The following is a 23,497-nucleotide window of genomic DNA, read 5'->3' as shown; positions in this document are numbered from 1 at the left end:
TAAGAACTGTTTCTGCACCCTCTGCATCAGTGAATTTCTGTGCTGATTTTATTATTAAATTGGAAGACTTCTTGTTCCTACGAGTATAAAAACCTTTTTTTCCTACTTCTGAGTGAGCACAAATTTCTGCAGGATGAGACTTTTCCCTTTTAGTTAGCATAATTATGCTAACGAGCTAGACTAAAAAAGATGGAGCATTCCAGGGATACATTTGGAATGTATGTTGATGGTAAGATGTGAAACTTTACTGTTTGTGTTGGAGAAAAAAAGCGGAAAAGTGCTCAAGAGAGCATGGCTCATTTTATAATGCTGCAGTGCCAAAGTGCTCTGTAACAAGGACTTGGAGGAGTGGAAGCCAAGTTTCCACCTCTTCCCTGCTGTACCAGTGGAAAGGGAAATTATTACCCTAGAGAGGAATTCTGCATGTGATGGTTGAGTTGTAGTAACAGTGCTGGGATTCATAATCATTACCCCAGAAGGTCTGCTAATCTTTTTCCCTGCAAAATGTACTCTCAGATGGGGTGGCTTAATTCATAGAAATCCTGGTTTTGTGGTGCCACACCTGACCATACTTTGAATAAACTCACTAGCACTTTGCTTTGGAAAGAAATACCTCCTGCTTAGAGTAATTCCAGCACTATGCCATAAATCCAGAGCTGAGCTTTCTTCAGGCTGTGGCTGAAGGATCTGTTTAGAAATTGTTCCAACACTAGTTTGGAGTTGTTTCAACGGCTGAGATTTAGTTGCTTTGGTCAGTTGTAACTTACTTGAAACAGTAATTGGAAAACCACATTTGAGCCTGTTCTTCCTGCTCATGAAGACTTTTCTGCTTAACTTCCACTAAAGGCAATTTTTCAGTGTCTTTTCCCTTCCACGTGAGCTTTATGGAGCTCTTTGGGTATCTTTCTTCATAAATGGTGTTGGCTCTGGGGGAGCACTTGGTCAGTGTGGAAGGAACAGGCAGAGGGGAAGGGTGCTCTGGGAAAGTGCACATGGGAGTCATCCCTAATGCCATCCCTAATCGTGGGAGCCTGATGGGAATGAAGCCAAAATGTTCTGCATCAAATCTCATTGCTGTGGCTGGGATGTCCTCTCAGTTCTTGTGCTCTTCCCATTGTATCCTCTCTTCTCGTTTTCTGCCTCTGTTTCTGCAGTCATGCAGAGGAGCACAAAACCTGGAGTTTCCATTGGAAAGGAAGGGCTCTGAGCTTTGCAGGGCTTTGTTTGGGCTGAATTTTACGTTAACTGTCATGGTCTGCAGGCAATTTCCTCTGCGTGCACAAAATTCCTTCACGAGCTAGAAACCACCTGACTTCCCTTTAGCTATCACAAATAAATTCATACCTGTGGGAGGAACTAAAAGTGCCTACAGAGCTCATACAACCTCCAGAGGTCTTTTCCCAGTGGGTGACTCCCACAGCTGGCCTGTTCATTCAAATCCATGTCTCCTGTGACTGATGGCTGCAGCACCAGAGATTATTTAGAGGTGTCTCCTCACAGGCTGTCCCGAGGTTCTGGATGGAGCCTTCTGCAGGGAGCAGTGAGTTAGCTGATTGCTACTCTTGCCATTTATAATGTTGTTTTAGTGCACCAAATAGCTGCAGAATTTTAGCTGTGCTTCATCAGTGTCTCCCTCCTTCCCTGGAGAAGGATATACACTGTCCTGCAGTGATCCAAGGCATTTGGGGTCACCTTCCTTCAGCCCCCAAGGTCTCAGCTCAGCTTTTCCTGCCCTGTGCCCATCACCTTTAGAGGCAGATGCTCCCAGTAAGGCATCAGTCAGAGACATCTGAGGTCAAGAAGCAGAGGAAGAGGGAGATGATGGCAGTTGTGGACATGAGACCTCGTAGCGCAATTCACAGCATAATCCCAGATCTGGGCACACAAGGTCATGGTCATATATGATCTGTAATGCTGCATTGCCTTGATTTTCTCTGCTGTCCACACAAACCTGAGTCTGTACCTGAGGTCTCAAAGCAAGGTCTGAGGCCAGAGGAAGAAGTTTTCACACATTATCTCCTTAACTATGTTGCTCTGGACCAAGATGTGTAACCAGATTTAACTTTATAGGACTGGTGCTGCTGGTAGGTAGCTTCCATAAGAAAATGTTGCTGCTGATCCACAGCTGGATACTGGGATCCTTATTAAGATGATGAATTAGCTGAGGAAAAGGAGGAGAAGGAGGGAGAGCAGATGCAATTACAAGAAGTTTGAGGCTGTGGAGAACTGACAATGATGTGTTCTGTACGGACTTTCCCTGAACCTGTGGAATCTGGAAACATTTAATGTCAAGTCAGAGAGAAAAAGGGCAGCACAGATATCTTCCCAGGAGGGGAAAAAAAACCAGGTCACTTGCCTTTGCTGAGGGTTTTTTTTCTAACTCTGGATGTATTGAGCTGTGTAATAACTTGCACATATCTGGAAGCAATGCAGAGCACAGCAATCAATAATACAAGCAACGATAATCAGGTGTTTCAGCCATCTGACACGAGCAGTCTCCAAAGATAATTCTCTCCCACAGGACACTGCTGAACATAACTTCAGTTTATTCCTAGCAAAAAAATAAATGCTTACCTGCTGTGCAGAGACAAACCTTGCCAGCCGTTCTCCTCCTGAAAACTGGAAAGGGATGGAGGTGCAGGGAAAACCAGTGGGAAACACCCACTGGAGCTGGTGGTGGCCAGCAGACAGCTGGAGCAATCTGTCACCCGTCACCAGTGTCCTTAAAATCCTTAGAAAGACCTCAATAAACAGCAAATTTGCCTCTCTGTTCAGCAATGCTGGGAGAACAGAGGAAGCACAGAAGAGTGTGGGGCTGCATTTCATGTTTGTAAAGGACAAAGGATCCTGGCACCAAGGGACACAGTGAATGTGTCACCATCACCTTGGTTCTTGAGTGGGTTCAGCTGCAGCGTGAGCCCAGCCTGGTCTAATAAAGCTGCTCATGAAAGAGACAGCACTGAAAATTCCCCCTGTCCCCGTGTGGAATCAATCCAGATCAGTGCAGCCAGTACCAGTTCCAGGTGTTTGTTGTAGAATTATGGAAAACTTTGGGTTGGGAGCAACCTTAAAGACCATTGCTTCCAACCCCCTGCCAGGGGCAGGGACACCTTCCCACTATCCCAGGCTGCTCCAAGGCCTGTCCAGCCTGGACACTTCCAGGGATGGAGCAGCCACAGCTTCTCTGGGCAACCTGTGACAGGGTCTCAGCACACCCTCAGGGAAGAATTTCTTCCTAATATCTAATTTAAGACTACTCTCTTTCAGTTGAAAGTCTTTGCCACAGCAGTTACATGTCTGGTTAGAGTGGCTGTTTTTCTTACTCTGTTAGCCAGATCTCCCTGCTACCAGCCTTGCAATTATATATAAAAAAAAGAAATTAAAGTAACCAGAACTGTTAAAAAGTAAAACAAACACAAGCTGGGCTTTAGCCACTTGTGTGGCCACATTGCCAACCAAAAGGCAGAGAGGAGCTTTGGTGATGAGACACAATCAATGCTGAGCTCTTCCCCTAACAGTAATACCATCATTCATAATTGGCTGTTAAAATGAGATGCTTCTCAAGCTAATAAAACCCAAAATTCCTTTCTCATTCAGCATCACCAAAATGACATTTATGTTATTCAGGATTGCTATCCCCTTCCAACCCAGAGCAGTCAGCAATGGCACATAAATTTTTATGCCTGTCCAGTACAAGGCAGTGCATAAAAGAGAGAGGGCATAAATTATGTAATTGCTGTAAAAGTTTTTGCCATGCCTTCCCAAAAAGCAAAATTCAAAGCAGGTGGTGATGGAAAGTTCCCAACTCCATGCCTCCTGTTTGGAACTTTCCTCCTGGGAGCTCCCACAAAGTTGGCTTGTGCCTGCACTATAAAGTCATTCACTCTGCTGAGGAGTGTATTAATAAAAAGGAGAGAAACAATGATTTTCAGATGGCAGAGTATCAAATAATCAATACTTCTCCTTATTCACAAGCAGAAGAGTGGCAAATAAGGATACATACCAATCACAGACACAATGTTTAATAAAACATCTTGGTCTTTGTCACTCTAGGCAGTTTTCTGCTACATTTTATGGGTCACAGTCCATGAAATTTCATAGGAGCTTTCATATCTATTCTTGGTAGCAGAATATGACACTTATTTGTTATTAAACCATATAATTTAGGGAGGATGAAGATACTTTATCCGAAACAACATGTGAAGTAGTCTTTCCAACAATGATTTCTCTCTAATGTATCTGTATTTTGGGACCTCTATATAATCCTGTGAGCTTCTTATTTGTTTTTCTAATGGGAAATAATGGAGGAATATAATTTTATAGTGATTGTATGATAAGAGGCCAAGATACTTGTTAAACTCAGGTTACAACCTTTGCTTGTTTTTTCACCTTCTGACCCAGACTGTCACCACAAAAAGCTGTCAGCTTTAATCATGAGAAACATGAGCAGTGGAGAGTTAATCGTGGTAAGTCAGTGCTAAGCACTGATCCACTCCCAAACACCAGGGAAGTCAAGAGAGGATGTGTGGTGGGCACAGCTTTTATTACTTCTGGCAGCTGCAGGAGGAGGGAAGATTGAGTGGGAGCTGGAGGTTGAGAAGGATCAAAGATGGGGAATAAAACGTGGGGAAGTGTCTCCTTTTCTCCAGTCCAGTGGGTTTGGAAGAGGATACACCTACTTTTATTAATCAAACATGTCCTTGATGTTTTGGTTGTAGTACATTGTCCCATAGGCCTGATACCTCTTTTGGGATGCGTAGGATCTGCTGGCTGTAAGCTAAACTTCCCATATGTATGGTTTTTATATGTAAAAATCCTTTGGACCACACTTGGGAGACAGAGGGGGAAGGAGAGAGAGGAACGTGCAAGAGAGGAGCAGAGTGGAATTCTGGATCTGTGTCATTAAAACAGAACACAGTTGTGAGCCATCGAAATTGCTGGTTTGCCACAGCTTCAGTGGTGGCTTGACAAGTCCCTTTTTATCCCTAGGTCCATGTTACTGGAAAGGTATTGCCCCACTTCAGCTGAGGAGCAAGCCCTGGAGAGGTCAGCACTGCGTATCCACGGACAGTGGTCATTCCTGCAGCTGTCTGGGGCACACAGCAGCTTGCCTGACCTGCAACTTCTCTTAATAAAACCAGAAAAGACACTGCTATGTGAAAGCCCTCAGGGCTTGTAACCTCACTGAAACAATCTATTTTGGGGGAAAAAAAGCTGTAGGGATTTTTTAGCAGCCCAAAACGTGTGAGGGTCTGCAGATAGCGGTAATAATTCCTGCTTGCTCAAATCGCAAAGCACACTGCTGTCAAAATTTAATCTGGGCTTTTTGGTGCATAATCATATTCCACTCACTCTCCTCCATCCTTTTGCTTGAGATAAATGAACCCCTTCTGTGCCACCACCAACCCAGAATTCATAGGCCACTATTTTATACCCAAGCCAACAAATGTAGGGAGAGGCATTTTATGACCTGTCTCTCATTCCCTGCCTATGATCAGCAGCATTTCCAGCATCTGTCTCTCAAATTTGCTTACAGCCTTCCATTCAAAATGAGATCACAGAGGTCACTTTATCAACCAGCATCACGTTTTTTCATAAGACAGGCTCTGGCAAGAACAATCTTAACTTGGCAGGGAACTACCTGGGAACGGCACTTCTTGGAACGGGAGAACCTCTGGCAGTGTCGCTGCTGAGCTGTGCAGTGGCTCTGATTTTTATCCCTCCAAATTCAGGCCTTTTGGCAGCAGTTCATGGAAATCTGTCTGGGTTCAATCTCCACTCGCTTGGAGAAACCCTGATTCTTCCTCTGGGGCTGGAGGTGAACTCGCAGTGGGAGGAAGAGGAAGTAGACAGCTGGGGTTTCATTTCTGCAGCTGGATTGGAAAGCATACTAGATGTATAGCCAAGTACTTGTGGTTTTCCAGGATTTTCCTGGTCTCCTCTTGAACTTCTTATGCCTTCTACCCACGTGCAGTCCCCTTACCTATAAAATCCCCAAAACAGCTGTGAGTTAGGCTAGTGTTGGAGGTGCTAGTGTTACTCTCCAACCCTAGTAATCTCAGTCAGTTTTTTGCTAAAAGGTATTCTTCAAACCATCTTTTTTTCAGGGAAAAAGAAGTTTACCTCAATCCTTGCAAACTTCCACAATCCCCCTATCTTAGAAGTAATACCTTACATTTGATCTGGTTTTGATTACAGATGTACCTGTGCAATTCCCTACCCACACTGTGTTTCTTATACACCTTTCTAAGCAATTATAGGCTAAATGAAGCTAAATCCCTCATCTTAATAAAAGTTACAACTTTCATGTCTCAGAGGTGAAATGTATTTTGGTACAGTTCTGCTCTGTGCCAGTGGATCTGTACAGATATTAATCACACATTCTTTACAGGGATTTGCTATGAATGAGCAGGTATATTATTATATTGTACAGGCAGGCAGTGAATATTACAGTGAATAGTTTCCTGTTAACACAGAGCATCACTGCCTCTCTGTGAGCAGAGAATGACTTAGCTCAAAGGAACATCTTTCATCTGTGTAAATGGTTTACTGGGGGGCATTGCAGATAGTTCTGAATAGAATTTTTTTTTTTTCACAGAAGCTGAGCTACAAGGATAACACAAGTAATTGCATTCTCTAGTGCCTCCCAGTGCTAGACATGTTATCTTCAATGGAAAAAAAAATCAGCTATTGGCAGCCTGGTGGATTTAGTAATTGTAACTAATAGGGTTGTTTCTCTTTGCCTGTCTTTTAGGATGGAATGGGGAACCTGAGGATCACGGAAAAGGGTCTGAAGCTTGAAGGAGATTCAGAATTCTTGAAACCTCTCTACGCCAAAGAAATCCGATCAAGACCAGTAAGTTTTTGGGAAAGGAATAAGCTTGTTTCTGTAGCCCTAAAAGAAAGAAACCATGAATTGGCAGGGTGACGTGGTTACTGGATAAATTGCTTTGGCCATTGGCCTCTCTATGCAGATGCAGTTTGGGGAGCGAGGCAGTGGGTGTCCTTTGAGGACTTCATGCAGACACTGTGTGCTCTGGGCAGTTCCAGAGTTGATACCATGGCTCTGGTTTGTGTGAGCCACAGTTACCTCAGGACCTCTGAAGTTTCACCCTGTCTTTTTGCTTTCTTTTGAGATAAATCCTAAACAACCCTCAACTGGAGGACTTGTTATTTCTGAGGCAGAGGGATGGCTGGCAGTCCTGAAATCCAGCTCGGTTTTAGCCAATTACATTTCTTCTGGATAGTAGGGAGGTGGTGGCTTGGCACAGGGGCGTGATCTGTTGTTCATTAGCACAATTAACCCATATTGTGTGCTCAGTCCTATTCCATGTTGGTTTAAAATTATGTGTACTTAAAGTTCAATGCTGCTTAGAGTGACTGCTTGGCAAAAGTGGCAAGAATGTTAACTACTGGAAATGAGAAAGAACTCCAGTGTGATTGAAATAACATTTTCATAGCAGCACTTTGTTGGCTGTTGGTGACTTTTGCTCTTTTTCATGCAATCCTCTATGTCCTGAGCAGCTTTAAAACAACTGAAACAACTACAGAGTTTCCAGGATCTGTGTCAGAAGATATCATCTGTCTTGTTTCCTGATTTAAAGTGTTAATTTGAGTCAGATACCAACCTTCCCTTTTGATAACAATGGCAGATAGCTAATTAAATAAACTTAACATCCTTTTATCTTAGCATTTCAGTGCTCTTGCAGAAATTGGAACTAGGAGCACAATGAACTAAACAGCCAATACAATACCCCATTTAATTATTGAAGGTTGTAACCTCTGTAAGATGGCTAGGAATTGATTTGAACAAGTATAATCATTCAGGAAGAAAACTTAATAAGAAAACCTTCATATCTATAAATGCTTTCAGCCCTGAATTAAAAATAAACGTCATACACCTTTTAAGATAAAATATGTGGGAACCAGGTGCAGCAGTTGGTTTGATAAATAGACTGACAAATTGCTACCTACATTTCTTTTTCTCTAGTTACATTGATGGAAATAATATTTGATTGCTAAAAGAAGTGAGAACTACTTATTGGTACTGGGGAGTTTACTATTTTCATATTATCATATTGATCTACATTTTAATATGTCAGGGGGTGCAAAAGGTGTCCCTTTCCCAAGGCTGTGAAAGTAATTTCCACGCCATTGACAGATTACTGAATGCAAGGAACAAGAAGTGTAAGGTAAGGCCTGTGTGTGTTCCTTGCTTTCTCCCCCATCCAGGATGGGTTTTGCTGTTAGATGGAGGAGGATGTAGACTGCAGAAGGTCTGATCTGCACTCTGAGGTGCTGGAGCATCCCTGCTGGCTTCAGTAGATGAGTCCTGAAAACCGTATCAACCAGATAGTCACACAAACCATGCGTGTAGTTCCTCTGACTCTTGGAATAAGCTGGAATAGCCTGTGCTGACTTTCAGGTTGCTCATGGTAACCCTGGAATTATTTTTGGGCTGGGGGCAACAGGAGAGATCTTACTGTGTTCAGACAGCCTCTGCTTTCTTGTGCTGTGCGTGACTTTGGCCTCTTGAAAGCAAATGAAAGGGTTGCAGTCAATCAAAGGTTTACAGTTACAGAATATTTTAAAATATGGTTAAAAAATCAACACTCGATCTTTTTAAAGAACAGTAGTATGACCCAGTGTTGTCTTGGAGGGAAGTGTGGTAGCAGGTCCTGAACCTGCTGAATATTGTTAAAATAAAGTGCCAAACTCAGCGCTCAGTAACAGATGAACATCCATACTAATTCTAGAGTGATCTTCTCTGGGTTTTCAGAAGTGCATAATGCAGCTTTAAATATGTGAAGAGTAACAGAAACAAATATGACAAGTAACAGTAAAGAGCATCCCAGAAATAATCTGACATATACGATTTTTCATATGTTTAATTAAACGACCTAAGAGTTGTGTACAGTAATAAATAATGGTTTCATGTAAACTCCAAAGACTTTTAGAAGCTGGTTATTTATAGAAGAATTTTTATTTTTTTTTTTTAACTCAACAAATTTAACTTCAGTATTGTTCTGTGTAGTGGACGAAGGAGCATTGCTGCTGCCTGGAAAGGGCAGGGAAAAATCACTTTTCAGTGTCCCATGGCCTGTGGATTTTCCCACTCGTGTGTCTCTGTGGTGCTGCTCCCCCATGTGCTGCAGAGCTGCTCGCAGAGCTGGGCAACCCCTGCCAGAATATCTCCAAAATGGGAATTGTGATTATTCTTGAAAGCTTGGATTTGTCACTGGTGCCTCTTCTCTGCTGCATCTCTTGAATCCCAGGAAGTTGGTAATTAAAATTACACATGGACTTGCTTTCCTAGGAGCTCTGCCTTCTGTTTCAATGGCAGGTTTGGATTTCCACTTAAAAGTGGATTTCTTTTTCAAATTGGTTTGGCTGGAAGATCAAGGGTTGGAGAGGAGGAAAAGCCCTCAAAAGTCATCCCAAGAGACTGCTGGGTGGGAACCTCTGAGCTTCTGTAGTTTGTGCCTTAAAGAGCCCTGGTAGGTTCTGTTCCCTTCATCACCTCCCTTCATCAACTCACCTTTGTCACCTCACTGACAGAGGAGCTGCACTTAGATGTGCTTCCCATTGCAGCTGAAATCAGAAGTGTTAGCAGAAGGGTTGGATGGATGTGGTTTGGTCCCAGAACAGAGAAGTCACTGACATGAACTGAGTTCTTAAAGCTGCTTCCAGCCAGTTTCTTTCTGCACCTGACACCCCCCAGATTTGCTTTCTTTTTCCCTCACCCCCTCAAGAGCAACCCCCCAATTCCCTTCTGGTTTTATACAGAGATGGAGGTCTCTGTTCCTGCTGTTATCCAGCCTATTCCTGACTCAGTAGTACAGGCTTTGTAGTATGGGTTAGGAACCTGTTTTCAAGTATCAGAGCTTGCAAAAAAATGTAACCTTGTTATTTTATAAGCCTAAAGTTTAGCTGGAGGTTAATGAACTGTTGGCGGCAGTGTTTGCACCCTTGTAGCCTTGTTTTGAAGAGAAGAGATGGATGTGTTCCCTTTTCCAGGAGTGTTCAGAGCATCCTGAACTCCCAGCTGAACATATTGCACACCAAACAGTGTTTTCCATGCCACTTGCATGGAACATGAGCATCTTGCTGCCTTTAATTAAGAAGATAACTGGACCGTGAAGTATTGCCTGTGTAAATAGAAGTGATTTGTACTTAGTCAAGGAGGTGCATTAGGAATTCTCACATTTCTTTACTTGCAGATAAATTATGAAGATTATTAAAAATTGGAAGGGTCATCTATAAACCCATCTGTAGCTCAGCTGCACTGTCACTCTCAAAATGTAGCTGTCTTTCTAACTGCTGTAATTTATTGTGGACTATCGTGTGAACCATCTGCTTGCTTGTAAATCAGACCAACTTTGGCTGAAAGTTGTACACAGCAGTGGAAATCGTTAATTTTATGTCCCGGAAAGTAGTGGCAACAGTTTAGGGGACTTCAGTCTTCATTGCCTGAATTGGAATAGAAATTTAAAACTGGAAATTTTCCTGCCTATGTTGAGATGAGCTGCTAAGAAGCAAGTTTCTTGAAATTTAAAGTTAGCCCAGATTTAGCTTTCTTAGTGCAGTTGGGGTGTTTTGAAGCTTGGCACATCCAGGTGTGTAAGTAACTTGAAAGGGGCAAGACACAGAACAAGCTGTGTGCATTTTCCATCCTGATAACAGCAGAAATAAAATCCTGTGCTGTGATTACACAGGAAAATCCAGTGAATTACTTCTCTCAGGAGCTGTCTGACAACCAATGAGATGATAATCTGAGCTTTAGGAAGCAGAGAAAGACATTGCCATGATAGGATTAGGATGGGTTTGCCCTTTCAATGTTCGTTTCAAGTGCAGAGATAGAAAAAAATAAACTCAGTTTGTAAATGTTTACACCTGGGCTTTATTTTTCTCACACTGAGTGCTTTTAAGGCAAGAATATGGATTTGCCTGACAACTTTGACTTTGCTTCAGTAAAAAGCACTTGACTGGGGTCCTGTCCCTTCAGGTCTTTTGCAGACTCTTCAATTGATGGGTCTGGGAACACAGAATTAAATGTGGGCACCAACCCTCCTACCTGGGGGAGCTCCGAGATCTGCTGTTGCACAGGTATAAGGGATGGCAAAATTCTCTGAACAGATTTTGAGGAGATTTTCAAGTATCTTTATAAAGAGATCTCTTAGTGTATGTAGCTGGTTTCATGTTGAAGGTCTGCTTCCCATTATTTTTTATCAGCTGGAAAAAGAAAGAGTTTGAAAGAAAAATCCTATGCATCAAAGAAAAAAAGCCTGAGGCAAAGGACTGTGTCTTTTTGTTATTTTCCTTTCTTTGGGGGATGTTAGAGGTCCCTGTCCTATGCAGTGTGGCAAGGAGTGTCTCTCTGAGAGCACCGTGCTTGCTCAGGTTGTTGGAGCAAACCTGCCCTCATTTGAAGCCATGCAAAATAACTGGTGACTCCAGAGGAAGGAGGACTGGGGCTCTCATTAACACGTGTCTGGAACTCTGCAAGGGCATTTGTTTGGCCTGGAAAATTCACAGTTGTGAATTAGGGCTGATAAGTGCTGTTCCCTTTACTGGTGTTTAGTAAGTTCTCATCAGCATAAAAGCTAGACCAGCAAGTGCATAAAATATGCTTCTCTATCCTTTACATTTTTCCCAGTGAGTATTTGAATGATAGAAATGCTAAAGGAAGCTTTTAAGAATGATAAATAATTATTTTGCCAACGTGCTCATCTCACTGTGTTCAGTTTTGGAATGAGAGTGCTATAATTTTAAAGCACAGAAGCACTTCTGGAATGGCTGTATTCTTTTGTATTATTTGCTCTGCAGGGCTGCCTGCCTCCAAGATAAAAGTACACACTGCAAAACAATAATCCATGTATTTGGATTAAACAGTGACATGTGCCTGCAGTGGGGCATACCTGCCTCGTAGCCATAAATACATATTTATAAGCAATATAACATACTAATTTGGATAAAAAGGGAATGCAGATGGCAAGATAATTGCAACTTTGTATGAGGCTCAAACTGTGTAGTAGAAATGTAGCTTTTAGATAGATAGCATGAAAGAAGGCTACTATTTTTTGAGGGAGGACACAAAAGAATTCCTTTTCTTCCTTTTTCAAAGTTCACAGAGAAATAGAAGGATGTTGAATTAGTTCCTGGTGATTTGGTCTAGCAGAGTGCTTAAGGGTTTCAGCGTGTTCACTGAAACCTTCACAGGGTGGAAATGAGGGAATGCAGATTGTCTCACCATGCTGCCATCACTCAGCTGTCCCTGCCTGCTCCCACCACCTCTGCAGCCATTGCTCCTCCCAGCATTTCACTGTTCCCTTAGGGACTGGTTCTTCAAGGAAGAGAGGAATCTTCTTTGCATAATGTGACACATCTGAGCCTGTGAGAGCTCCTGCCAGCTCAGGAGATGTTGGCCTCAGGGGCAGTTCAGCTGCCACTGTAGCCTCAGGTTAAAAAAGTCTCCCACTATCCAAGATCGACTTCTGCAGCACCTCCTTGGACTGCATCTTCATAGCTTGGTGCTCCTTGGCTGATTTTTGGTCCAGAAGTTGGGATGAAGAAAAGAACAAGGTTGCTGTGGATGGCAGAGCCAAGACAAACAAACTTCTTGCAGCCATGCCTGGCCATCTCCTGTCCTCCCTGTGGGGTTTGTTAATCATTCCTTGTGGCACCACTCTGGATACTGTGTTAGATTCCAGTGTGCTTTAGCCATAGATGTGTCTCTCAGCTGGGTCAGTTTGAGCCTTGTTTGCCTGACAGAGACCAGCAGAGAGGAGAGCTGGCAGTCAGCGGGGGATGCAGTGAAAGAACAAGTTGCAAAAGGCATCATTTTGGCAGAAACGCCCTCACCTGATGTACAGATATTGTTGCCATTGCCATCCAAAGCAGATTTGAGTCTGTGGACAGCAGTAGGCTGTGAGTGTCCCGTGGGATTTATAAAACTGATATGCTCTCCAATAATAAATTTCATCCTGAAGCAATGAAATCCAGAGAGTGAACTACTTCAGTGTGAACCTTGGCTGCCCCAGCGCCTTGGGGGCAGTTAGTGGCTCTGTGATATTTCCAGTGTGCTGAAAAGGTGGAAGTTAAGTAAATTTTACAGCAACTATGAAAATATTTCCCTTTACCTTCATAGTAAAATCGGTCAGGATTCTCTCAGCTTGGAATTTTGCAGGGAATTTTGTAGGCTGACTGAAGGGCTGTGTCAACATCAGAATTAAATCCTGCTCTGCCCGTTCCTGGTGGTTTCTGTAAGGAGCTGGTGTGGTGTGCCTCACATTGAGGGCACAACAGGGAACTGAAGTATCCCACCAGCTTCCAAATCAGAGCATCCCAAAGATGTGCAAGAGCAGAAGCCCTGATGTAGAGAAACTTTCAGAAATAACTCCACAAGTTGCATTTCAAAGCAAAATCTCGTGGAGACTGCCTCTGGCATTTTAAAAAGGATTTCATTAAATGTTGCTAACTTGTCATAAGATCTCTTAAATGGAAGGGTAATGGCTCATAACATTTGTAAGCTTTTTAATTTCATGCAATATGAGCAGTGTAATCAACACCTATTAAAGCCAATCAGCTGTGCCTGGTGGGCTACCTACTTCAGCTTTTGTTTATATTTGTGTTTTGGGTACACCTCTGACCTAACCCTGGGAACCACGTGTTTGTGGTTTCTTACCCTGACCTCAGGGGAGGGTTTATGTCCAGAAAATGTGGTATAATCATTGCAGAAGTATCTGACCCCATAAGGTGCATAAGCACTTTATAGCCAGCATTTTTCACCGTCTTGTCAGGGAGTTTGGAGTTGATGTGGACAAGTTAACATCTCTGGAGCTAAACATGAAGGAGACAGAATTTCCCAAATGGTCTCTCAATGTATTTTGCTTTTTCCCTTTGACAAGTGAAATTTCTCGCTCGAGCCGCTGGTGTGAGGGGAGAGAAACTGTTCAGATCATGTGTTGGTTTTGCTGTTCCGATCCAGCTCCCACCTCCTCTTCTCTCTAAACATTTGCAGCTGGACCCTGTGGCAACAACAACGAGTGATGGGCATCCCAGCTCAAAGTGAGCTCTGGGCTAAGGCTGGGTGCTCTGTGGGCTCTGTGCATTGCATTTTTGCCATGATCCCAGAAATCTCTTGTATTTCTGCTGTGAAAAGGAGGACAGTGGGGTATGGAAAACACGAGCGACTCTGTGGGCTGCAGTTATCTCTGAAGTGCAAAGGCGCTGACTTTAAGGATTTACCATGTCTAGACATTGCTGCTGACAATCAGGATTCTGGCTGCTTTGTAGAGGCTGAACTACAAAAACAACTTTTTAATACTAAAAATGAAACTTGATATGGCATGGGTAGAGGGAAGATAGAGAAAAAGAGAAAATGGAAAGACAAATAGGAAGATCCAATTATAAAGAAAAATGATGTTTTTCTCATGTTTCCAAGCGGCCTCAAGAGCAGAGCTTTGTCACTTCTTACCACAGGACAGCAAACACTTCTGCAACTCTTCTGCTGATCAAAACTATTTTGGCAGGAAAGTTATGTATTTTACAAGGCAGGAGTCGACAAGACAAGCTGTGTAGTCATCGGGAAGTGCAGGCACACAGAACTGGTTTTACAGACAGCTCAGTTCACGTGTTCTTTGATCTACAACAGGGAAGCAAAGTCAGATTTTCCACGTTTCATTTACCAGTTGCTATACTTGTTTGATTGTTTTATTTCTAAATAACAGATGTTGTATTTGGAGAAAGAAGGACACAGGTAAAAACAAAAACAACTTTAAAGTTGCTCCTTTTCTTTTAGGACAAATTTATTGAGGATCTTGGGAAAACTAATTTGCTGCTCTTGAAAGAAAAAGTACCATTTCTTTGGCTTTTGACATCTTCCTGGTTGGAATATGTTTCATATAAAAGCACATGCAGTAAAAAGTTGTTCTTCTTGGGGGGTGGTAGAAGAAAGCAGTTTCCATGGTGCCTGGGTTTTTTTTGTTTCTTTTTTTCTTTATTTACTCCCGGTTTTCAGTATAAAATGTTACATGTCCATTGATTTCCTTCTGATGTCCTGTAATTCTGAGTCCAGTGGGAATTTTAGGCCTGCTTCCAGCGTGGCCTTAAAATTTTCTGAGGCAGATTGTATGAAGTACTAGCAGGAGTCTGCTCCTCATTTCCCATTGAAGCAGAATAACCTATGGAACAAAAAGAAAACTTAAAGTGCTTCAGCTCACAGTATTTCTCCCTTATTCATCCATCAAGCACAATCCTTGTTTGCCATCCTTACATAAAACTGCAGGAGATTCCTCACTTTCAAGCCGTAATTTTTTTGGCTGAGCATGAGTAGAGCTAAAGCCTCCTTGGCTTTTGCCTTTTTACCTCTGAGGTTCCCCAGGGAGCATCAACCATCCAGTGCTGCTGTCATCCAACTTCCCCCAGAAACATCCCTTCTAAGGACAGAGGCACGCCTTCCTTCGGAGAACTCTTCTTTATGATCTGTAAGGAAAGGATTTATTTAAAGTTTATTTCAAATGTAGCAGTGATTTGTAAATCACTGTTCATGAAAATGTTGAGTAAATGCCAAGATTTCCACTGTGTCTTAGTCAGTGCAGGTTACTTTGTTGGATTCTTGATTAGTAATCTAAAACTAGGCAATTAAAATTGCTTTTATGATCTAAGCTTTTTATTTTCTCTTTCTTTCCAGCTGCAGCTTGATACTCTGCTTCTAGTTCCTTTTTCTCCATGAGCAAAACAACATGTGATTCCAGTGGTTCTGTCTTGATTTAGACAAGGGGCTGATTTGTGATGGGGCATCCAGTGATTAAAAGTGGTGAACATTTCAGTTCTGCTTCTCTGCTGAGCAACCAGCAGCAGCTGCAAAAGCTGTGGCACCAGGAATGGGTGGTTTCTGATTTGGGGAGAAGCTTTGCTGTTCACTGAATCATCCATGTTGCTCATCTCAGTGCCTGGGAAATCTTTTTGAAGTGCTAGTGCAAACTGAGCCTTCTTGGATATGATCTGACAGGACTGCAGCCCAAGGCAGCACAGATGAAGAGTAAGATGCGTTTTTTCCAATGAGAAGCTTTGTAAGACATATTTAAAAACAGAGAAACAAATAAACTGAAGGCAGTGGGTTGATTGAGGGGAAAAGAGAGGTCACTTGTCTGACAGATCAAGCATCACTCTCCAGAAAGGATTTCAGTTTTTTAGCCAAAAGCTGTTGTCTCTCTTTTGATTAAGTTGATCAGTAAGAGTGTGAACAATCCTTTATTTTTCTTAAAAACCTGTTTTTTCTGGGTATATTTTGCAGGTTAGGAGTGGGCACAGCTGACCTTACAGCAGCTGGTATTTCCCTTCAGGCAGATTCACTGTTGTGTCCTACATGCAGGTGAAGCCACCCAGTGAATGGCCAAATAATCCATAATCCAAATGCACACTCATTGCTGTAAAAGGTCGAGAGTACCTTGAAGCTCCAGCTGATTTAGGGTCTTGGTGTCCATGGTTGGAAGGCAGTGAGTTGATGGGATGAGCCAGAACAAGGTTCCTCTGCTGCTTTCCGTGGTTGGGTGTTCAGAGCCTGTATCCTCCAGTTTTTTGCAGAACATCCCTCACTCTTTAAATGAAGTAAAGGCCACACAGGGCAGTGGCATTCGTGTTGTCACAGCTGCTGCCTTCAGAAGTACCTTTGATTGCATGTCTGCTGTTGCTTCAAGCCAAAATATTTTCTCTGTATTCTGCTACCTCTTGAAAACCCCAGCTCCTCCTGCAAACTGTCCTTTGCTCTGTGTTTCCTGAAGAACCCAACTGTTATTTATAAATGATGAGCCTTGGTGTTGGTACACAGCTGGGAGAGCAGGAGGTTTTTTTTGTTTCTCTCTGCAGCATTATCTATCATGCAGCACTCTGGGAGGTGTAACAGAGGTGAAGCAGAAGAAACAGGAACACAGGAACACACAGGCAGGACCGTTCCTGTGCCCTTTGCTGGTAGGAGTCACTGGTTGGGTGTCTTCACTGATCAGTTCTGTTCCTCCAGAGTTTGAAAAGGACTTCAGGAATAAAAACATCAGCAGAAAAATGCCTTTTCAAAATGGGAGACAACAGACAGGCTGAGCCACCCTGCTGATTGCCCAAAGAGTAATCAGGGTCCTTGGCTTTTATATTCCTCCCTGGGCTCTGTTTTACCTTCACACATCCCATTCTCTTTGGCTGCTTTTGCCATTACTCACCATTTCCCCAAACAACTTTCCTGCCTTCTTCCAGGCATGGAAAAGCTCCCCAGTGGAGCTGGTTAGGGATGTAATTTTGTTCATTGGACCTGTACCACAGCAATACCCTGCGCTCTCTCCTCTCCTCTCTTCCCCCCAGAGCAGATACTCAGGAGTGTCTGTGAGTGGCAGCCACAAGATACAACCAAATCCCAACACAAACATCCACCTCCTGCAGTTGTGCTGCTGAGCAGAGCTTTGCTGCTATGCTCTCTGTGTAGGTACATGTGTGCAGTGTGGCAGTGTTCAGCATGATTTAGGATCTTCCCTCCAGATCAGCCCAATTCCACATCCCACACTTAACTGCATCTCTCCTTTTACCTGTCCAAGTGCCCTCTCACCTTGGCTGTTGGACGTTCAGCCTCTCCAAGGCAATGGAGGTTTGTAGTTTTTCCTCTCTGAGATGGTTCCTGTCTGACATTAACTCACACTTGAATTGCTGCAGCTCTACATCTCAGAGCTTGGCCCCTCTGCTTATTCTTGTAAGGAAGACTCTGTCGGGTCATGCAGACGCATAGAGCATCCTTCTTAAAGCCAAGTATTGATCATTTCAGTAGAAAAAGCAAAGTGGTTGTATAAGAGCAATTCAAAAAGAGTTTGTGCAAACGTTTCTGTGACCCCATAACCCTGTATCATAACTAAAGCAGATCAAATTACTTTGGTATCAGAGGTACAGTCATAGGCCCAGCCTTCCTTTTCTGTCCTTCCCCTACAGGGTTAACTGAGCATATTTCTACAATAAATACTCCCACAACAAGGCCTAAATACGGTTTTCATCAGTCATTTTATAGCTGCTTCCAACCTGTCACACCAGAGCATGCATTTACAGCAGCTCGAGAAAAAAAAATGCAGAAAAACCACAAATAAAAGAATTGGAATAGAAAAGCCGAATTTTCTATCATCAAGGATGGTCAGATGATCTTTCTTTTTGTCTTATGCAGTGGCAAGTGGACAGTCTCCAATGAATAAATAATTGCAGATCCAGGAAATGAGATTATTACTCCCATGAAGGTGTTGAAAAGGAGAGTTCACTGTGCCCTTCAAACGTATTTCCTGATGCACTACCCTGCATTTACCTATGGAGCACAGCAAACCTGAAGCATGGGGCTCATGAGGAAGAGCTTTATAATTGTGAAAGGAGCCCAGAAACTGAAACACTTTGATTGCAGGAACATGTCCAGGCTGCACCTTGTCATTTCACAGGCCAGATGCATTGGAGAGAACTCCAATGGGTAATCACAGAAGTGAGGATGGCTGCCTGCATCCTGCCTCCCAGCCCTCACTGTGCTGTAATATAGTTGCTTTTGCAGTGTAATTGCTTTCTCTGCAGGGCTTCTTCCTATTGATTCTGCTTGTGTGGATTTAAATGGTTTGTAGGTTGTAACTAGACTCAGGTTGGTCTGCACCTCCACTACTCTGTGCTAGGCAGCTCACGTGGCAGTTCGGAGAGACTTCAAAGCTGTCTAGATAGCATCACTCCCTGGCCTACACGTATATTGGAAGAGAGAGGCTGGATCAGATAAGTTCAGAACATCAATAAATACGTGTATTTTGTTTGGTGACACTTGTTCAATTTGAGTCTTTTTCCCAGGAAGCAGCTTGTGTTGTGTCATTTTTTCAGCGCGCTGTGTAAATGCTCTGCATCTGCAACTGTCGAGGCTGGTGCCATCCCGTAGCAGCGCCATCTGCTCGCTCACAGAGTGCTTTTTGCACAGATAAAAAATGTGAGGTGTTACTCATAATTAGGCAAATCACATGCTGTGATCTGTGATTGATTTGATTCCTGTTGCTGGCTACCTCACATATGTCTGTGTGTCCATAAGCATTGTCTACATACCAGCATATGGATGCAGATGAATCAGAGGCTCACGAATTCTTTTTCCCCAATCCAGACAGATGGAAATGTTTTCCCTTCTTATTAGCAGCAGCTGAATTTCAGTCACACCAGGGGCCTCTGCTAGGAGCTCGCCTGTGTTTCGTGCTGTACACGCACACGTAAGTTGGCATGGCCATTTATAATCTAATACCAGAAGTAAGCGATCCATGACATGCAGCAAAGGAAAGATGTAATTTCAAAGCAGTGTTCAGAGGTATCCACGTTATTAGCCTTCCTGGAGAAAAATATCTGGATATATAACTTAGCATTACACAGTGCAGTAACAGAATGCCTAAAAGGATGTGTGAGCATTGCAGAGCCCAAGTGTCTCTGCTGAATCTGACTTCTGGAAAATATTGCTGTGCTTTTCTTAGTATTAACAGAATGTGCTCTTAAACGTGTTCATCTCCCTCACTGAGATCTTAATTGTTTCTTGTTGTAGTATGGTCCAATGCTGGTGGTAAGGGAAAGTAACTCAGAAATTAGTAGTTCTGTATAATTTTGCTGTTGTCTTCTAATGTCTTTTATAGATAGTGAAGCATGGTTTACTGGTGGTTTTAAAAGATGTTTAAGGCAGGCAGTTGGGACACCAGGAAGGCCATAAAAATGAAAACACATGAACAGAGGTCTGCACGCTTGACTGGAGTAAAAGTTACAAGCAGTGGAGTAGCTGTGTAGTTGGATGATTTAGGATATTTTTAAGCCTCAACAGAGCTCTCTTCTTTTCTCTCCTGTGGCTACCTACAGTGTGTTTACTTCAGCAGGAGATCTGTCACCACTGGACTCAGATCATAACTAGGACAGCCCAAGGCAGAAAATAGGATATAACTTAGCACAAATCCACAGTCCTGCTGCTCCAACACCTCCTGTAGACAAGGATCAGATTGGAGCGAGCTGCTGCTGAGCAGCAGCTGCAGCTTGGCTTTTCTGCAAAGGAATTCAAGTAAATTGAAATGTTTAGAGAATACTTGGTTGATTTCATACTGGAAGGGGCTGAGCAATGTGCTGAGAACCCAGGACTGCTGTTGTCCTGTTTTAGTGCTTTGGCGTGGCTTGAGTCCAGCTTTGTTTGTACAAGGGAGAGCTGTTCCCCAGGGATGCCAAGTTAATCGTCAGCACACGTTTGATTGACTCTGCTGTATCACCTTTGGGTGAACTCTCAGTGCAGTGAAGAGCTTGAAGCATTTTCAGAGCTATTTGGTAATTTTACAAGTTGTGCTGCTCTCTTCATTTCAGCTGTCTGGGCGTGCCTTACTAGAGAACTCCTGGAGCTGAGCTTACTTCAATGCACCAGAGATATTTTTCCAAAGCCAGTAATGATCAGTTCAGTCCTACCAACAGAGAAAGTTTTGTGGATGTGCAGCAGCCTTCAGATGTTACAAACACCTGATATTTGTAAAGCAGATCAGATGCTACAAACCCAGATTTCCCACCCCTGTGGATAATGAATAGAACTCCAACATGCACAGTTGCATTTTATTTTCATGTGTATGTCTCTTAGTTTCATCATGTCACCTGTGGTTTTCCTTATATTATAAGTCAATGAAGTAAAAAAGAAAAGAGAACAGCAGAGAAGTCAAGGCAGATGTAATGCCTTGGAAATTTTTCGGTGTTGTTTTTTAATGTCAGCAGACATGGTGTAATTTAATTTTCAGAAGAGTCTCAGCTGCAAAGTAGCTGATTAGGCATCTTGAAGAAGCAGCCAATCTCTCAAAACACTGTGTTCATGAGATTATTACAGGTATTCTTCTAAACAGAGAAACCCCTAGATTGCCAGAAATAAATCACTTTGAAGGATACAAACCCCCTTGGGTAGCCTTCCAGAAGCAGAACCAGTCATTAGATCTCACATCACAGACCTGCCTTCTTTGCACTTTAAAAAGAAGAGTCAAAGATATAATTGCTTTAATGAAGCAGAAGGAATTTTATCTTTTGTTTCGATTGTTATTAAAATGAACTTCAAGAAGTACCATAAAAGAGAGGGGTTTGTGGCATTGGACATAAAACTCCAACCTGCTCTGTCTGTGCCATTAAAATATATCAACCTTGGGTGGGGCCACAGTATTTTCTGAGCTTCATGGTACTGTAAAACGTATTCTGGTGAAGGTGACTGAGCCTTGTTTGAATAGAAAACAGAATTTTTTTGAATTTTTTTTTTTTTTTTTTTGTTAAAGCATTTGAATGCTTGGTAAAGTGTCAGAAACTGTAGCACAGCACACTAAGCTCATGATGCTGCATTTATGTTTTTTGAGTGCCCATTACAGGTCAGGGCTGTGTCAGCTCTGTCACTGACCCAGGTTACGTGACCTGGGCACACTCCACGTGTGATAAAGTTTGTTTCCTGGAAGAAGAGGATGCAAACTACGTTTCGTTACATCTCCACTGGACCTGCTGCCTCCTTCCTAAAAGCAACCATCTTCAGACACACATCTAGCATGTATTGGGGCGTTTTATAGCGTTTGTTTTAATGTTTGTTACCAATTCCATTCACGGTTTGCTTTCATTCTGCTATGAACAGCTTACACTGTCAAATCAGAAGGTTTACTAAGAAAGGGATTTAGTAACATGAACATTATGTTCAGCTGTTTGAAGGACAAAATCAAGATCAAAAGAGACTCAGCGATTAAACAACAAAAAGTATGTTTAAATCATATTAAGGGCTATTTTCAATCTATCACCTACGGATTTAGCTGCATGCCTTAAATTTTTGTGCCAGGAGGCCTCTGGGAAAAATCCTGTTCTTGCAGTGGGGATCTAGACCAGAAAAAGGAGGAAGAGCTTTTGAAATAGAAACCGCAATCGTTGGCTTGCAAGTTGAGCACGAGGTCTAGATTTTGTGCTGATGTAAATGATGATCGGGCTGCTGTTCCAAGCAGGACCTTGGGGATGGGGTTCGTTAGATACTCCCAAGTTTGTCTTCACAGCCAAAGGTAGCTGCTGTCCCGTGCTTCCTATCTGCTCTTCAGGAGGTGCATGGTGCCTGTACAATGCTCTGTGAGGTTTGCTGACACTCAGGGCAGTGCCAGTTGCCTGATTCCTGCAGAATCTCTTACCAATTCTGAAGGGGTTTTACTCAATTTCCTCCCATCTCACTGTTTTATGAGGGCAACTCTGAACTTTTCCAGCATCAGACATTCTCCAGTGCAGGAGTAGGGGGAGGAAATGCTGGCTTTGGGACAGGCCCTGCTTTTTTTGGCTGTGCTCACAGCATGTTCTGGAGACCTTTGTGGTTTGGAAACTCTGTGTTGAGCGTCACACAGTGAGGTATTCCTGGTGCTTCCTTTTGAAAGAGGAGCAAGTCATATGGGAATGTGCAAAACTGGGTCAGGAAGACTAATTTAAGCATGTCTGTGTCAACTGACCAAAAATAACAGGGTAAAGGTCACAAGGTCAGCTTTCCTGGTGGGGCAGGGGACATGCCTGACACCTGCACTAATGAGCTGCATGCAGTGTGGTGTCCTCGACAGTGCTCTGGGCTTGGCTACACGAAGAAAAACTACAGAGGTGTGATGCCTTTGTGGCTTTTCATTAGAGGTTTACCATTCTTAATGAAGGACATTTCAGGTGCCCTAAAATTATTGCTTTGTCTCTAGGTTATTGGGGGATGAATTCTTGCTACTCCAAGCCAGAAAAAACTGAAGTGCAGCTTCGAGTTGTTCCTAGCAGTGGAAAATGCAATGCAGGAGAGTGTCACTGCTGTTACTGCTGTTACATTTAGCTTCTGGTGTAGTAGGACTGGTTGGACTTGAAGAAAGGAATAAGTTTATTACCCACACAAAACTTCCCCTCTGTCAGGAGCAACTTAGAATGGCACTCAGGGGTGCAGGCAGGTGGGAGCTGCTTGTGGCTGTAGGGCAGAACCAGGAGAGCTTTTGCTGGCTGCTTGCTTTACAGAAAAGAAACTTTTGCCTTCTGACAGTCCAGCTGTGCACAGAGCAGTGTTTGCTTCCTGAAATGTCAGTGAGAGGTGGAGTTGAGCAGGAAAATGGTGTTCTGAGTGACTTCTCCATAGACTGCTCCTTGCCAAGCTAGATTATGCTTTAAGATTTTATTTTTACCATTACTTTGTCAAGCCTGCAGGAAATTCACCATTTCCATTATTTCCACAAGCTTCCCTTGCACTTACTGTGCAAAGTCTTTGAATCCATTGGATCAAATCAAAGCTATTCCTTCTTACCATCTGAACTACAAATATGCCAACTGTGAAGCATTATTTTTAAATTGCCTGTAAAAATTTAAAAGGATTTCCAAATATTTTTAATAATTCTAAACAGTCTAAGGACATCTGTTAAAGTACTGAATTTCCCTGAAGACAGAACTGGTTGGGATTGCTTCAGCTGCAAAGTAAGGTTGTCAGTCAAAGGGCTTT

General features: G+C 42.9%; 1 protein-coding gene across 6 annotated transcripts in view; it reads left to right on the top strand.

Moving 5' to 3' along the window:
• The window catches only part of SGCD (sarcoglycan delta), a 328,100-nt gene that overhangs the window by 244,004 nt on the left and 60,599 nt on the right, over positions 1 to 23,497 (top strand). For all 6 annotated transcript variants that reach the window (XM_082291568.1, XM_082291572.1, XM_082291567.1 and 3 more), the window contains one exon: positions 6,755 to 6,856. In XM_082291568.1, the coding sequence (XP_082147694.1) occupies positions 6,755 to 6,856 (102 nt within the window). The remainder of the gene's footprint in view (positions 1 to 6,754; positions 6,857 to 23,497) is intronic.

The sequence above is a fragment of the Coloeus monedula genome (genome assembly GCF_965178545.1).
Source record: "Coloeus monedula genome assembly, chromosome: 15".
Taxonomy (NCBI): Eukaryota; Metazoa; Chordata; class Aves; order Passeriformes; family Corvidae; genus Coloeus; species Coloeus monedula.
The sequence above is the reverse complement of the archived record's forward strand: the minus strand, read 5'-3'. Positions and strand labels throughout refer to the sequence as shown.